This window comes from Crocodylus porosus, unplaced genomic scaffold, assembly GCF_001723895.1.
Source record: "Crocodylus porosus isolate Cpor-Errol unplaced genomic scaffold, CroPor_comp1, whole genome shotgun sequence".
In the NCBI taxonomy this organism is placed as follows: Eukaryota; Metazoa; Chordata; order Crocodylia; family Crocodylidae; genus Crocodylus; species Crocodylus porosus.
In genome coordinates, this window is record NW_017728914.1 from 1,997,574 (window position 1) to 2,014,599 (window position 17,026).

The following is a 17,026-nucleotide window of genomic DNA, read 5'->3' on the forward strand; positions in this document are numbered from 1 at the left end:
GTCACCCCTGATAAACTTATAGGTGGCCATCAGATCACCCCTGAGCCTACGCTTTTCCAGGCTAAAAAGTCCCATGTCTCTCAGCCTGTCATCGTAAGATCTGTTTTCCTGACCTCTGATCATGCTGTGGCTCTCCTCTGGACTCTCTCAAGCTTCTCCACATCCTTTTTGAATTGTGGAGCCCAAAACTGGACGCAGTAAGATCGAGGTAAGATTAACTGGCCTATAGTTTCCTGGGTCCTCCTTCCTCCCTTTTTTGAAAATGGGAACCACACTGGCCCTTTTCCAGTCCTCTGGCACCACACCAGCGCACCATGCGTGCTTGTAAAGCCGTGCCAGGGGTCCTGCAATGACCTCAGCTAATTCCCTCAGCACTCTCGGATGGAGATCATCCAGATCAGCTGAGTTAGATACGTCCAGTCCCTCCAGAAGTTCCCTGACTAGATCTTCACTGACCCTAGACCTGGGTGCGCCTCCCCTGGGGCTTATGGGGGTGTTGGTGGGGGAGGTGGTCCAGTCACTGCTCAGAAAAATGGAGGCAAAGAAATTGTTAAATAGGTTAGCTTTGTTATCTGGTGTGATGAACAGATTTCCTAGCATGTCTTGCAGAGCCCCCACGTTACCCAGTACCTTCTTTTTGCCCCCTAGGTATTTAAAAAAAGGACTTCTTGTTGTCCTTGATCCAGGTAGCTCGTCCCAGTTCCATCTCTGCCTTGGCCTTCCTGACTGCTCCCTGCATCCCCGAGCAACAGCAGTATAGTCCTCCCTGGTGACAGCTCCTCCCTTCCAGTGGGTGTACGTCTCCTTTTTAGCTAGGAGACTTTCCCATATGCTTTTGGTGAGCTACGGGGGCTTTTGCGCCTTCTTGCTCCCTTTGATCCATGTTGGGATTACCTCCCTTTGGGCTTGGAGGAACGTCTCCTTAAGAAACGACCATTTTCCTTGGACACCTGATTCCTCTCTCCTCTGGGACCTCAGTGCCTCCCTGACTATTCTCCTTACCTCATTGAAATCCACCCTCCTGAAGTCCAGGGCTGCTGCCTTGCTGCAGGCCTTTGCCACCTCGCGCTGGATGGTGAATTCCAGCAGGCGATGATCACTGTCGCCAAGGTGGTCAAGCACCCGCAGACCCCCCACCAGGTTGTCGCCCATGGCCAGGACCAGGTCCAACAAGGCATCTCCCCTGGTGGGGAACCTGATTTGGTTTTGAACCCAAAAGCTTGCTTAAAAATTGTTCTCCAACTGCTTAAGTTGGTCTAATAAAAGATATCAGATTTACCCAAAGAACTGTCTGCCTATGTCATTAGACCAACATGGCTACAACCTACACCTCACTTTGTTTTCTACACAAGAGCAAAGAACATGCATTACAAATGTTAGCCACATGGTGGCACCAGAACAAAACTGCCAGGACATACTGCTACGCAGAAGAGAGGCTTGTTTCAGGTGTGCTTCCCAGTGGCAAACTGGCATTGTGAGCTTTGTATTAGCCTGTGAGCACCATCCCACCTCCGATTTACAAACCCTTTTAAGTAGACCACATCTGTTTTGTGTTTATGAACTGCCTATCACTGTGGTCAACACCCAGTTCAGGTCATGGGCCAAAACAATTCAGGTCAGAAGCGGACAAACAGGCATACGCAGCTGGCTGCCACTCTTTCTTCTCTCCACAGTGGCACTGGGAGAGTGACGATTGCCAAAGTCCCACATTCGTGGGCTGTAGGTTGCCGACCTCTGACAACCCCCTTGCCCAGTAGTGTACCTTGGGGGGGGGGACAGGAATGGGGAAAGAATGGCAGGTCCTCAAGGAGTCTTTGCCACCCAGTAGCATATCTGGGTGATGAGAGTGAATATGGTGCTAGGGCAGGGGTGGCCAAAATGCAACCCAAGGGCTGGATGGGGCCTGCCAGGCCATTCTATCCAGCTTGCAGAGCCCCTAAATATTAATTTTCTAAAGTTTTTATCTGCCCTGTCCTGCCTGTCATGCGGCCCTCAATGGCTTGCCAAAACTCAGTAAGCAGTCCTCTGCCCAAAATAATTGCCTGCCCCTGTGCTAGGGGCTGCTCCCAGGGAACCCGTGCCACAGAGCTGCTGCAGCTGGTATGCGAGCTTGTCCCCCAGTGGCAGCAGGCCAAGCCCACACTGCTATACCAGCAGCCATAGCAATAGCAGCTGCTGCCCAAGCAAAGAGAAATGGGGCAGATAAGACACTGTTTCCCTCCCCTACTCATGCTTTTCAGTGGTCTGTGTAATCCCCTTCCCTCTCCCACTCACCCTGGGTGCTGAATAAGCTCACTATGCCTCTGCGGTCCGAGTTGTGACTGGAATCCCTGTACACTGAAGGGTGATAACATGCTGCTTCTTAATACAAGTTGCAGCCCAGTTTTTCAACACAAGACAGGCCTTACTTCTGCCCAATCCCAGTATAGCAGACTAACTGAAGTAACTCATCAGATGCATGGAAGTAAGTGCTAGGCTGGGCAGTAATCATTCACTGAATCAGACTTTCATTTGGAACTTTATGAGCCAGACCTTCCAGAGAGCCCAGCATGCTGGAGGCATGTCAGACACTGAGCTTTTAAGAATCTGAGCTTCATCATAATAGGTACTGCTTTGGCAAATCTAGACCGGAGTGTGGATTCTGAGCTCCTAAAGTCTGGCCCAGTGCTAACTGAAGGAAGGTATCAGAAGTAGTTGGGATTTCAGTTGAGAAAAATCTCAATCAAAGGGAACAACAGTATGATGAGTATAACAGCCAAACTGCTACATGTTACCATTGTAGTTCATGTTCACACTGAACCTGTTAATACAGCAGTCTCTTCAGGCAGAGTTTATTAAAACATCCAATTACAGAAAGTGTGAAAACACAAGATTCAGCACAAACAAACACAAGCTCCTCCGGCCAGCAGTGAACAGGACAGTTGAGTGTCACTTCTGGAAATCCTTGTCTAATCAGTTCAGACATCAGCAACATGAACCAGTTCGCCTACAGCCTTGCAGGAACCACACACCTACTGCGCTCTCCTGGCCGTCAGCATTTCTCGGATGTTATCCTCAGCTTCCTTCACACTCCGTTCTAGGTATGACTTCTTCTGCTGGAAGGTACAAAAATCAAGAAGAGAATCAATATCCGTGTCACCATGGACAGTGGAAGTGCAGCAGAATGTCTTTGATTCTGGGCAGATCTCAGGCAAATTATAATTATGGCAAATACAAGTCCTGGTTTATGAAGCCATAGGCTTCTGAATACAGGCATTATTTTTACCTTCCTTCTCCAGAGACATCTCTGGAAAAAGAAGTATATTCTATGTCTTTTTAGATGTGTGATATGTACATGTCTTTGCATTTCATTTTTTAAAACATGTTATATTCATAATAGTAATTTATGTATCAGTAATATTGTGTTAAGAGATTGACAAATTAGCTGCAATAATGAACAAAAAGTGAAATAAACCACATACTTAAACTCAATGGCATGAGCAAGAAACAGGAACAGGACTAGGGAAAATTGGGACTAGTGTAAACTGACAACTAAAGAATCAACTGGCACAAAGCAAAGGCATAACAAATCCACCCATTCTCCAGGAATAATGGAATGTCCATCAAATCTTCTACTGACTCAGGTTTTCAAGCTTGATCCTCCCCCCATCCCCTCCCTTTCTTTGAGGTGTGTGCCTGAAAATTCCTTTGCATCATCAGAAAATACATTTGTTTCTTTCATCATCGCTAATTAGGCTAAGTTGGGCAAGGAAATTAATACAACCTGGGTATCCCAAAACAGAAATTCAGCATGTAACATTTTTCCTTTCTGCTTTTGGCAGTCCTAGCAGATTGGAAAAATATGCACTCAGGTTCTCTTTGACTATTTTCTCTTGGTTTCCAAACAACAGGTAAAACCCTCCCAGATCTCTGGAAGGTTCCCAAGCTACAGAACAAACCTGCTTGAGTAGAGTCTGATCAGCATCACTTTGTGCCTGCATACTTAGAGCCAGATTTTGTCAAAGAGCTTCCATACACTCGATTAAAATAGAATAATTGAAAATTAAGGTTGGTAGGGACCTCAAGTGGTTATCTAGTCCAATCCCTATTCAAAACAGGACCAGCCCCAACTATATCCTCCCAGCCAAGGCTTTTTCTTTGTCTTGGGACAGAGATTCCACAACCTCTCTAGGTTTTTTTCTGTTCCAGTGCTTTACTACCCTCCTAGTGAGAAAGTTATTCCTAATATACAACCTAAACTTCCCTTGCTGCAACCTGAGACCACTGCTCATTGTTCTGTCATCTGCCACCACTGAGAACAGTCTAGCTCCATCCTCTTTGGAGCCACCCTTCAGATAGTTGAAAACTGTTACTAAATTCCCCCTCAGTCCTCTCTTCTCCAGACTAAACAAGCTCAGCTCCCCCTGCCTCTCTTCATAAGCCATGTTCCCCAGCCCTCCAACCACCTTTGTTGCCCTCCATCAGATCCCCTCTAATCTGTCCACATTCCTTCTGTAATGGGGAGCCCAAAACTGGACAGAGCACTCCAGATGTCACCTCCTGAACAGTGCCAAATACAGGGAAATAATCACTTCCCTTGATCTACTGGAAATGCTCCTAATGCCTCCCAGTATGCTGTTAGCCTTCTTGGCAACAAGGGCATACCGTTAGCTCCTATTCAACTTCGGGTCCACAGTAACCCCCATATTCTTTTCTGCAGAGCTGCTGCTTAGCCAGCTAGTCAGTCCCCAACCTGTACCAGTGCACAGGATTGTTGCATTCCTAAGTGCAAGGACTTTGCACTTGTCCTTATCAAACTTCATGAGATTTCTTTTGATCCAATCCTCCAATTTATCTAGGTGTCTCTGAATCCTAGCCCTACCCTCTCAACATTGTCTACTACTCCACCCAGCCTGATGTCATCTGCAGACTTGCTGAGGGTGCACTCTGTGGTGGGCCAGTAGGGATGCTCCTGTGTTGAGCCACCCACCTCACTGTGCCCGACCACCTGCTAGGCTCCGAACGCCTCCCTAGGGGCACCTGATGTCTGGCTGACCCCCTTCCTGGAGCACACCTGCTAGCCTGGGGGTTCCACTGCCACCACCTAGGGCTCTAGACTGATTCTGGCTCTGCACACCCTGGGAAACACAGGCCTAGTTCCTCAAGGATACTTGATTCACTTCAAGAAGTTGAGCTTCTGACGGAGGGAAGCATCCCAAGTAGTGGTCTCCCTTAGTCAGCCAAACCAAGGAGACCCCCCCCCCAAGGCATAATCTAGACCCACTCCCAATAAGTCTCCCACACTAGGTACAAAGGAGAACTTTATTGGTTACAGAGGGTAGGGTTAGACTAGGGTAGAGCAATGTCAGAGAAATCCTGGAGAGCAAACTCCCGTGGCTGGGTAGCCTTTGATCACGCATCGGAGTTACTGCAAGCTATACATATATAGTTAGATCTCAGGTAGCTTACTCGCAAGTATCATCCAGAAGCAGTTGGAGATTCCCTCTGGAGGCAGGCAGTTCCTTGATCATGAGCTTTGAGAAATACATCACTAGTTGCCGGGCAGACTCTAGCCCACCAGGGAGCAAGCCCCTCACCCAGGCATGTGATACCAGCCACATAGGCAGAGGGATAGGCAGAGGAAACAGGTTTTCCCCCTCCCTCAGGAATGTATCCAGCTCAGGTTACCCAAAGAGATAGAGTAAAGTTGTGTCTCCTCTGCTGGGCCCCTCCTAATCAAATTGTCACTGAGCAGAGTTTTGGGGGAAGAAATAAAGGTGGCCTTCTCCCACATACTCCATCCCATCTTCCAGATCAGGGGTTGTCAACCGGGGTACATGTACCCCAGGGGGTACTTGAGAAGGCCTTGGGTGTGGGCGGACAGGGACAGAGTGCCGCCATGCATCATCCTGTGCTGTTGTAGATGCTGCCCGCCCGGCTGGATGTGGAGGCAGCTTACACACAGCAGCCGCCCCCTCTCCACGTTCAGCTGCTGGGAGTACTCTGATCCAAAAAGGTTGAAAATCCCTCTTGCAGATCACTGATGAAGATATTGAACAAAACCAGCCCCAAGACTGGCCCATGGGGCACTCCACTTGATACTGGATGCCAGGTTGGTTAGTCAGGCATGTTGACTGTTCCTAATCCCTTTTTCTGCTCTAAATGCTTAGAAATGGATTCCTTGATTTTTACAGGAACTGAGGTGAGACTGCCCCATCTATAGTTCCCCAGATCATCCTTCTTCCCTTTCTTAAAGATGGGCACTATATTTGTCCTTTTCCAACCATCTGGGACCTCTCCCAATCACTACAAGTTTCCAAAGGTAAACAGCCAGCAGTTCTGCAATTATACTAGCAAACTCCCTCAACACCCTTTGGCACATCATATCCAGCCCCAATGACTTGCACATGTACAGCTTTTCTAAATGGTCCCTAGCTCACTCTTTTGTAACTATCAGGTGCTCAACTCCACCCCAAACTGTGATGCCAGATGCAGAGCTGACCTTGCCTGGGAAGACTGAGGTTAAAAATGTACTTCCAAGAAGGAAATCCCTTCCAAGCACATGTTTCTAGTCATAGCTGGGGTTTTATTCAACTCTGGGGCAGGATGACAACATGGCAGACAACTTGGTGTATCCCTTAGGGCTAGGCTGAACAATTTATAAGCTCCCTGCCCTCTCACACAAGACTACCCCAGCAGTGACACCAAGAATAGAGGACCTTCCTTAAGCTCAAAAGAGCTTTTCACCAAAATGTTTAATGAAGGATTGTTTTACAGCTGCTTGAGTGGGGACAGGAATTTAAATTCCACCTAAGTACCATTCAGGCACCTAGATTCCCAATAGGTCATGAAAATCTATATTCCATGCTCAGGGCTCCCTCTGTGTTGGCAGTGAGGGGTCTCAGCCTGATATACAGATGAGAATGGGAGGTAGCATAAAGTGCCCTTAGTACCAAAGACGGCACTGTTTATAAACAGTTCCTGGTTTCCAGATTCAGAGCGCACCTTTTATAGCACCCATGTCCCATTACCTGGCTTTGAAGATCAAGGCAAAATAGCTTAGAGCAGGGGTGTAACCCCTCCTTCTCCCACCAGATCCCAACTCACCTCTGGCAACAGGATGACCATCAGTAGTGTTAACTGCTGCAGGTGCCTGAGTTGCTGTGTAAGGTCAGAAGCCAGAACTGCTGCTCACCCTACTGCTACAAACCATGTCTCTACTTGGGCTTACTACTTCGGAATTTGCTTTGCCCCCAGATTCCTTACTCCCGCCAGGAGCCCCATGGAACAGGTAACATGGCTGTGTGGGCTTGATCTTGACACCTCTGGCCTAGAGAATCTACTACTTATTCCTGGTCTGCCAAAGGGCTTCTGCTTCTCCTTCCATCCAGGATGCCCCACAATAGACCAGTTTTCCAAAGGCAGCAGCTGTCCTAGATAAGGCAGTGCAGCACATTCAGTGTGCCATGGGAAATCTCCATGTAAGCAATTCCAGTGAATAAGCTCAAATGCAAGCTGAGGACCTGGCAAAAAGGGAGAATCAAACCCAACAAGCTCCACAACCAAGACAGTGGATGTCTATGCCTCAGGTAGAGAGAAGGGAATTGAGAGAGGGAACTAGGGGAAAGAAAAGCCCAAGCATGTTCTGCAACAGAGCTCTAGAGTGCTTCCCAGTATCCAGTAAATTCCCTGCACCACATTAATGGTTTGAGAGCTAGATACAAATTTCACCACCAGAGGGAGAACTGGAACTGGAACACTGGGGGCACAATTTACCACATACAAACTTCACAAACCAGCCAGCAGCACTTAAGAATCAGGGCAATACCTGGCTTGTTACATTCTGACTAATAGGCTGGAATCCTAATGAGTGTGACACGCATACTGCAACAGTATCCGCTTATAAAGTGTAACTTGGGAAAACCAAGGTGCTCTTTTCTCTCAGAGCTGCAGGCTGGTTTCTGATTAGGTAACCACAGCAGCAACAGCAGGAACTTTTTATATAAGAACCTGTTCTCACTCCCCACTTACCAGAATCTATACAGAAACTCCTATCTAGTACGCAACTCCATAGCTCACTCTTTCCTGGACAGCAAAGCACTGGGCAGGATAGTTTGAAATGCAATCTGCTTGGTCAGACCAGTTTAAAGAAAAACAACAAAAAACCCACCATGATCTGATCCAAACATTTTAAAGATTTTGTAGATGCCCGTGTCTCTCTCTAGCTGGACATCTACTTCTTGTGGCAGTCTCCTACATCCTTGCTCCTGACAGTGAACAGTTTGATCGAATTGCCAAAATGTTACGGTAAAAATTCTCTAGCCTGCTACATCTTGATGTTTTCTTTTAGGTTGGAGGAGGTGTAAGTTTGAATATCTCCTACATCAACATTCAGCTCGGTTTAACAATGTACCATGGGGCTCCACCTCCCCTACACCCCGTCCTAGTGCCAGCCTGATGTTAATGTCACAAATAGGTAAGTGGGACCAACTGTGTACCCACAGCATCTTTGTGAATGACCTTATTACGTAGTACTGATCCTGAAGCCTCGCTTAACAAAAAAAAGTTCTGAAAGCAACAGGCTATCCTTTATACCAAGTCTTGTGCCCAGACAAAAATATTCTTCCTTGCACCTTTCAGGTGCTTATTCTACAATCTTTCTATAATCGGTAATAGGTGTGAGGGAAGAATGAGAGGTTTAGCTCTTTCTCACTTCCCTTTTCACTCATGGTTAGATGTTTTTTTCTTTTCTCTTCATATAGGACAGCCAATGCTCCAAGACGACCTGCCCATTCAGATCTCCAAGCTGCCATTCTCTCAGTAAGTACACAGGCTCCTCTGAGCCTCTATTCATGGGAATCAGCTCCGGTTCCCACCATTTGCTCCTGCTGGAACAATCCAGCCTGGTGTCCAGTTCTTTTGCTCCCTGGCTTCCATTTCCGGTCTGCCCACTCACCTCCATAGTGCATGTTTTTACATTAACATTCCAGCAATGACCAGCCAGAACACACTGTGGAGCTGGAACACACTAACAAAATCGTGCTGGGAGTGGAGCTGGAACTGTTTCTGCCAGTGCCGGACATGCCAGTATGTCCTACCTCGGTGGTCCTTCTAGGACATCTGGTTTGCTGATCTCTGCGACAGCCTGCCTCTCACTGCCACATTTGTGCTTGTGGACAATTCAACTAACACAAATGTGACAGAGCCTTATTGGTAGTAATACATGCTCCATTAACTGCTGGCTCAACACAGGCCTCGCTCGCTCTTCTGGATGGCTTTTGAGTTTCCAAATCTGGATGCTCAGGCTTTCAAATTTATATTCCAGTTCTTTGCTTGATTATCTGAGTATCTCCAACCGCCATGAGGTATTCACATGATGTCTTTGTTTTTTATTTCTTTTCTTTTCAAGGAAACTAGTTATACAAAAAAATTCAGATATATATATATGTGTAATGCCACAGCTTCACCCTCCCTTCTCCATACATGGATAGCAAATTACAGTCAATTCATGCGGTTTTTTTGTTTCTTTTTTTTAAATTAAAAGGGGAGAAAAACTTTGCCAGCATCTCCCTGCTAACTGAGCATGTTCTAAGAAGCTGTAATGCAGGCGTTTACCAACTATGGCCCTAATTCTAGAAGTGACAGCATACTATTAGAATAGATCTGCCTGTGTAGATTCCCAGTGATTTCAGAACAGCTCCATGAAAGTGCAGCATGACATTTTTGCTACAAACTGCAGAGCTTACACCTGTTGACCATTACACCTACTGATCCCGTCATCGGCACCAGAAAACAGCTGTGTTCACTTCAGAGTGATGGCTGCTTTACATGGCACAGTGATTACACAACAGTGGAGGAAATGGATTATACCAAGACAGACTTGGAACTGAAGGGGGACTTTGTACAGGTAGAACCTAATGTTGTGAAGTAGGACAGTTAAGCTATTACCTTTATACACACTGGGACTGTAGACTGGGCTTCTCATAGGAAGCTAAGTGACCTAGGCACTCAATTCCTCCAAAATCTCAATATGATTCAGATACTTAATGCCTCTGGGTCTTGGAAAATCCCCATGTTAATTACCTCAACCACTCTGCACCCATGTCACAACCTGTGCAATAGACAGAACTTACAGCACAAGCAGAATCCCAGATATTTGTTAAATACAGACTTAGTGAAGAGGACTGAATTCCCAGCTCTGGTTACATCAGAAGGGATGTACAAATTGCTAAATTGCTGCTACATCAAAGGGAGGAAATTAACGGTTTAGTGGCACAAAGAGACCAGTTTGCCAGCTGATGCCTTTGTCCGGAGCAGAAATCTTGTATCCTTCTGAAAAGCTCTCCCCAACTCATTGTGGATACAAGTGACCCTTCAATTCAGTTCGCTATGGATCTGCATATCAGGACCTTTTTACCAAGAAAATACATCTTTTTAGTTTTATTAAAGTTTACTTAGCACATATTGTGGCAAGTGGCTTAACTCCTTGCTGCTAAACAGCAGGACTCAGCAATACCAATACACAATCTTACACAGGTTGTCACCCAGACATGAAAATGACCAGGGACTCCTATACATTTCATTTCACCAGCACTGACTGGCTGGAGCTTGCCTGGAAACTGTTTTCTGAAATGACAGTTTCTTCCTATGGCATTTGCCTTAAACTGCCATTTACAAGAACTTCCAAACTTAGAGAAATGACCTGAGGTTACAACCGCCATTCGGCATGTACCCAAGCAATGTCTTAACTTCTGCATGTTTGAGGAGCAGATGTAGAAGGCTGCCTTGAAGGCATCCAAGTGCATGTGAGAATTTAATGAGACCTGCCATTCTGAATCTGTGGGCAGAGGGCCTACGTAAAGTTCAATTAAAAACCAAACCAAACCTAAATTCAGATAGGGAGCCAGAAGAGATGAGTGACTGTACTTGACATTACTGCTCACTATCCCATTCACAAAGAGGTCTCTTTTAACCTACTCTGTATCTGCAAAGGTGAAACCCAGACTACTCCTTAGTTTTTATTCCACTGATCCAAAACTCCTGCTCAGCAGAAACATTTATCATAGCATTACAATAGGGAGAGGGAAAGGGGTGCGAGGGGGAGGGATGGGATTTTCTGATAGAAATTTATTGTGTATATTGTAATATTACCAGTGCAGTTTCCATGGGTCTAGACAAGGGGTGTCAAAAATTTGACCCACAGATCCATTTCCTCCAACCCCTGGGGCTCCCAGAGGGGCTGGGAATTTAAGAGTGGGGCAAACAATGACAGAGCTGGCCGCAGAATTCAGGGCTATGGGGCTCACTGGAATAGTGCTCATCCTGCTGCTGTCAGATCTGGATCCGGTACGCGAGGAGTCTTGTGGTCCAGATCTGGCCAGGGGTGAATTTGACACCCCTAATATAGAATAATCAAAGCTCATTGTTCTGCCACCCAAGGGTGAATTGTAGCACTTTTCTCCTTTTATAGAAAACATTCGTGCACTGATCTTACCAGCAGTAGTGGTGGGGACTAGCGTGTACAGCCCCAACCCTCCTTGCCCCACACTGGCTCTGGACCTGCCCATCGGGCCTGAGCAACAGCAGTAGAGGCAAGAGCAGCTGGGCAGAAACTGCTGCCCAGCATAGGGGAAAGTGGCCTTTGTCCCTTGCTGCCACCTGGCAGTTTTTGGTGAGGCTGCTGGGTGGCAGCAAAGGAGCTGCAGGGCAGCCCAGCAGGCACAGGCTCCAGGCAGCTGCACCAAGAACTTCTCAGAGGCAGCGAAGGGCTGCTTTCCCCCATACCAAGCTTCTGCCCAGCTGCTGCTGCCACTGCTCAGCCCCGATGGGTGATGCCAGAACTGGCACTGGGGCCCAAGCAGCTGAGCAGCAGCAGAGCGGGACAACCTGCTGCTCGGTGTGGGGGTAAAGCAGCCCCTCTCCCTCCTGCTGCTGGTGCTTCTTGGTACAGCCACTTGAAGTCTGCGTGGGGCTGCCCTGCATCTGCTCTGCACTGCAACCGCTTTCCTGCGAGGCAGCCCAGAGGCAGCAGTGATGCAGGGCAGTACAGCGCAGGCTCCAAGCAGCTTCACCAGGAAACATAGGCACCACGGGGGGCCACTTTCCCCACCACAATGAGCAGCAGTTTGTCCCATGCTGCCGCTGCTCAGCCCAGACAGGCAAGTGCAGAGCACACAAGGTTGGGGCCGTGGGTGCTGGTCCCCACATGTACCGCTGTGCTGGGATGGGAAGGGACTGGGAGTGAGTGGGTGCGTGGCAACAGCCGGACAGGAGCATGGGGCCCGCACTGGTACCCTGGGGCCAGTGCCAGGAGGGCCCAGAGTAGGGCAGCAGGAACGCAGGGTCCTGGCTGGCAGGGGCCCTATGGAGCTAGGCCAACTCCCCTTTCCCCCTGCTGGCGCAGCCCAGCCTGGCTCCACAGACCCCTGCCAGCCCATACTTCGTGCTCCTGCTGCCTTGCTCTGGGTCCCGCCGGCACTGGCCCCGGGGTACTGGTGCAAGACCCATGCTCTTGTTTACTTCCACTCCCCTGCTGCCCCTTTCCCTGCTTTCCTGCCAGTCTGCTGGCCACTCCTGCACCACATGGCTCCCAGCTGCCTGACCACGATGGCAGAACGCAGCAGGAGCCGGTCCAGCTCCAAGGACTGGGGCCATCACCTGCAGTCCTCTTCTGGGTCCTATTGCCCCCATCTCCTGTCATCTTTGACAGGCAGACAGGGGCAGGGCCATATTTTGCCCACCCCTGTCCTAGACTCTCTTATTCCTAAACCTTATATGTTGTGTCCCCTTAGTTGCCCCTTTGTATCATTCCTGAATCCTTGTTTTGTAATCTTTTGCTTTTTCCAATGCATGGAAAGCAGAACCACACATGATAACCTGTATAGGATACGACAAGCCTTTGTAGAGTAAAAGTGTTACTTCCCACATGGCCAGAGATGCACGCAAAAATAGTGCTAGCTTTTTATGCAATCTTGTCATACCAACAGCTCATGTTAATTTCCCTGGCTTCATGATCTTGCATCTCCTTTAGCCCTTAACGCCAAGTACCAGCCTGGCACCCCTTCAGAATGACGTTCTCTGTCCAAAGAGCAAGTACATTGCCAGCACTGCAAAGTTCACTTTCACGCCACCACACATGACCAGTGGGATTCCCTTCTAAGGCGAAAGCCACTCTCCCATGAATGGACAGCATACACTGGAAGCAGACAGTCCACAGACCCCTGCTGGATGCCAATGATAATGACTTCAGATACTGTCTTCAGATGATAATAGCTTCTGGACACTGCTGACCAGGGCCAGATAAACCAGTGATTATAGTGGATGAAAAAGAATTGGTCTGGTTTCCTCCACACTTTTACTTCCCAGGAGGATATAGCAACTCTAAGCATATGTTCTCAGTTACTGATACTAGAGTCTTCCTCCATGTTTTGAGCTTACACAAGTCAGTCTGTTACTCCCACGTTAATTCCTATTATAGGCTATCTGAGAGGCTGTTCTGGTGCCCTAGTTAGTGTCTTATTCTTACAATAAGAAGGATATTATAAATACCTACTACTGCTCATGTCTTTCATCTAACTTCAAGGATGTGATCCTGTGATTAGCTACACACCCTTCTTCACAGTGTATGTTGCTACCTTGTTTTCTGATCCAAGCACCATTGTTGGGTCTCATCAACAACTGAGGTACTCCTAGATTTAAGGCAAAGGGTGGTACAGATGATACTCTCTCAAAAAGGAAAAAAGTGGTAACAGAGAACAGAAATTAGAATCACTCTCTTGCATTCCAGGAAAAAGCTTCCTGTGTGGAATCTTCCTACCTGCAGATTTTGTTGCATCACCTCTAGAACAAGCTGCTAAACTGGTACCTTTCTGACAGAGGTATGACACGAAAACTATACATTCCTAATATGTTAAAAAGCCAGTGTACAGAGTTCCACAGTGAGGGGAAAAAAATCCTATGACTCAGAACCCTTACCAACCAGTTTTACAAGATTAAAGAAATATTTTCTGCAGCTCCATGGCTAAAACATTGTATCGACATGCAGAGAGAGCAGGATAGCTGCTGGTTGGATTTGGCCTGGGCATATCTATAAAGAATCTAAAGTTCCATTCCTGGGAGAGATTGGTTACTTATACATTTGCTAGGCTTGGCCTAAAGTCACTCTGCGATGTTATCATGGGGAATATATTCTTTCTTTTCACAGAATGCCACTATATTATACTTCTGCTCTCAGCCACAAACCAGGATGTGAAAGGAAAAACTCTTCAGGACTAGCCTATGCCCAAGATTTATAGACATAATTTTTCTATTAAATAATCATTTAGAATACAGTTTTCATCACTTTAGCTTTTCTCTTCCTGCTTGGAAAATGACAACCAAACAGCTAGTTTCAACCTCTGGCTCACATTTCAGGCTGCAGATCAATGCTCAAGCACCTGAGCTATGAATGCCAAAAGACAATTAAATCCAAACGATGGAAACTGACAGATCTGCCATGGAAACTTTCCTCCTAGTTTTATGCTTTGTAAAACCTTGCTCTTACAATCCCTAAATGATGAGTAACAAGTCAGCAGCTTCTTTTCCAAACCACCTTTTCCCCAAGTGTTGCATCACATTCTGGAGTGTCAGCCTGCCGGATGTTATTTTATTCTCACAATCAGAAGCCTTTCGTTGAGGAAAGCTCTAAAGTCTTCAGACATGACATAATGCTTCAAATAGAACCCCTGATACAACTCATCTTGTCACACTGTCTCAAACTTTTTGGCCAAGAGTTTCTATCTCTCTAAAGTTAACACTTGTCATATTTAGCATTCCTCAGGGGCTGCGCGCAAACACTCTTTGGGAAAGCGATAATTAGATTCTGAGATATAGCTAGGCATATGAATCTGTCTGGAGAAGGATTTTCCCCAAGTGGGAAGAAAGTGATTCTGCTCTACAACCAGGAGTCAGACAGGAGTGGTGTGAGGTTACCCTTACTCTACAGGGCTGCTGCCACCACTGGGATTCTTGAAATCATTCACATAGCCTAGGCCAGAGCAAAAGGATACTTTGCTGTCCCCACAAAGATAAGGGGCAAAGTCAATTATTTTTGTCTACCCCTGATCTTTGAAAATGATAGGTCTGAAAGGCTGTCACTTTGCTGCTTACTTGGCCCAAGTCAATTGTAACTAATTCACAGAGTAGTCCACCTAAAAGGTAGACTGGGTATTTGATGCTGCATGAATGTCTTAGAAAATATTTTAAATGCAAAGATCTGGAACTACTGGTTCAGAAATGATACCTTTTATCCTTGGAAAATACTTAACATGTAGGCTTCAAAAGGACTCCTCCTACAGCAGATGTATGTACTTATTAAAAGAAAAAAGAAAAACGAAAAAAAAGCCACAGCCATTGGCCAATAAGAAATAAGCCTTTTTCCTAACTGAACTTGTGCTTGCCTCACAGATTAAAAAAGGAAACGAGTGGCCACATACTCACATTTTTCTTAACTCCAGGCAAGGTAGAGGTATGCATGCCAACAAGAAGCCACAACACCTTTGCATACCTGAGAGCTAAGGTGTGGTTTAACTATGCTGACTCACAAGGCTTGGTGGAATCTGGCACAGGTAAGGGCATGCAACAATTTAGGCTATCTAAGCAGTCATTTCCTGTTCCCACCAATAAAATAGGGGGGAGGGGTAAAATATGGGTTTTCCCCTGCAGAGAACTGTACTGAGTAAGGGACAATGAAAAGTAGTTGCATGGACCACAGTGACTAAGAGGTGAGTAGTGACACTAGTTCTGTGACTAAGGGTTACTCACCTGAGTAACAATTTGCAGGGACCCTTCTGTGATTCTGATTATTCCTTTGGATAATTCCTCCATTAACATTATAATCCAACATGCCAGAAAATGATTTAACCTACCAGCTTTGTGTAAACATGTTTTCAGTTTGTTCACCAGAACAGGCTCTTGTGCTAAAGGTAAAAGTTGAAACATTCACGCCTGGGGGATGCAAATACAGATTTAGGAGCCTGGATTTCATATTTCACTAGAAATGGCCATACTGCTTCTAGTCCCTATTACTTTCTAGTTCTCTTGCAGTAGAGATAGAGATAGGATGCAAACGCTGCAGGAAAATGTTTTTGTAAGTTCTTTTAACTGGTATTTAAAAAAGATAAGCCACATGGTATATGTTAAAAAAAAAAAACAACCCCAAATTCTGTGACAAAGTATATTCCCAATAATTACTAACATGGTGGTTTTCATGAAAGCAATTAACAAAACACTCATGTTAATCATTTTCTTCAATTCACATCTGCTAAATGTTTATACACCTAAAAAAAATAAAGACAGGAAAACCGTCAAAGGAACTAATACAAAACAAAACAATAAGAGTGGCATGGTTGGAATTTCAGACTTTGACTGCATGGAACCTTAGTCCCCCAGATAATCTGCATGTTTATTTTGTACCATTTACAATTCAAGCAGAGACTGGTTTAGTGAGCTAACACTGTGGGAAAAGAATAATCAAGCAGCTATCCACGCAACTTTCAGGGTTTACAAAAAGATCACTGCTAAGAAGCAGGATGTCAAATTAAAGACCTAAGCCTGCAATGACATACAGAAGTACTTTTCCAAATCCTGGCAAACACTGATATCACAGTAACGTGAAAGAGTTATTTCATACATTAAAAAAGTCTCTACAACTCAGAACCATCCAGACAAATAGATGAGCCTATTAGAAAGCTAAAAAAAATCTCTTCTAAATGGCAGAGCTCTCCTACTACTCTTCTACTGAGGTTTAAAGTTTACTACCATAGGACCTTGTTGTTTGTGCACCACTTAATACAACCCCTGCTTTGCTATGAATTTTAAAAAGTGCAAACACACACTTTACAAGGGCATTTCATTTGAGATCAGTACTGATCCCTAATGCCACCAGCACACAGAAATGGACTTGCTAGCTAGCACTGCAATTCCTAAAGTGCAGCTGCTCTCCTTTTGAATTGCAAGGCTGCAACTATGTAGTAAGAATTGCTCCTTTCCTGCTACTGGTGTTACTATG

The 17,026-nt window shown here is 46.1% G+C and overlaps 1 protein-coding gene across 1 annotated transcript in view; it reads right to left on the reverse strand.

Annotated features, from left to right (window-relative positions):
• Positions 1-2,807: 2,807 nt before the first annotated feature.
• The window catches only part of PFDN1 (prefoldin subunit 1), a 58,516-nt gene continuing 44,297 nt past the window's right edge, over positions 2,808-17,026 (reverse strand). Inside the window, exon 4 of the mRNA XM_019534791.1 lies at positions 2,808-3,095. Within this exon, the coding sequence (XP_019390336.1) occupies positions 3,012-3,095 (84 nt within the window). The 3' untranslated portion in view covers positions 2,808-3,011. The remainder of the gene's footprint in view (positions 3,096-17,026) is intronic.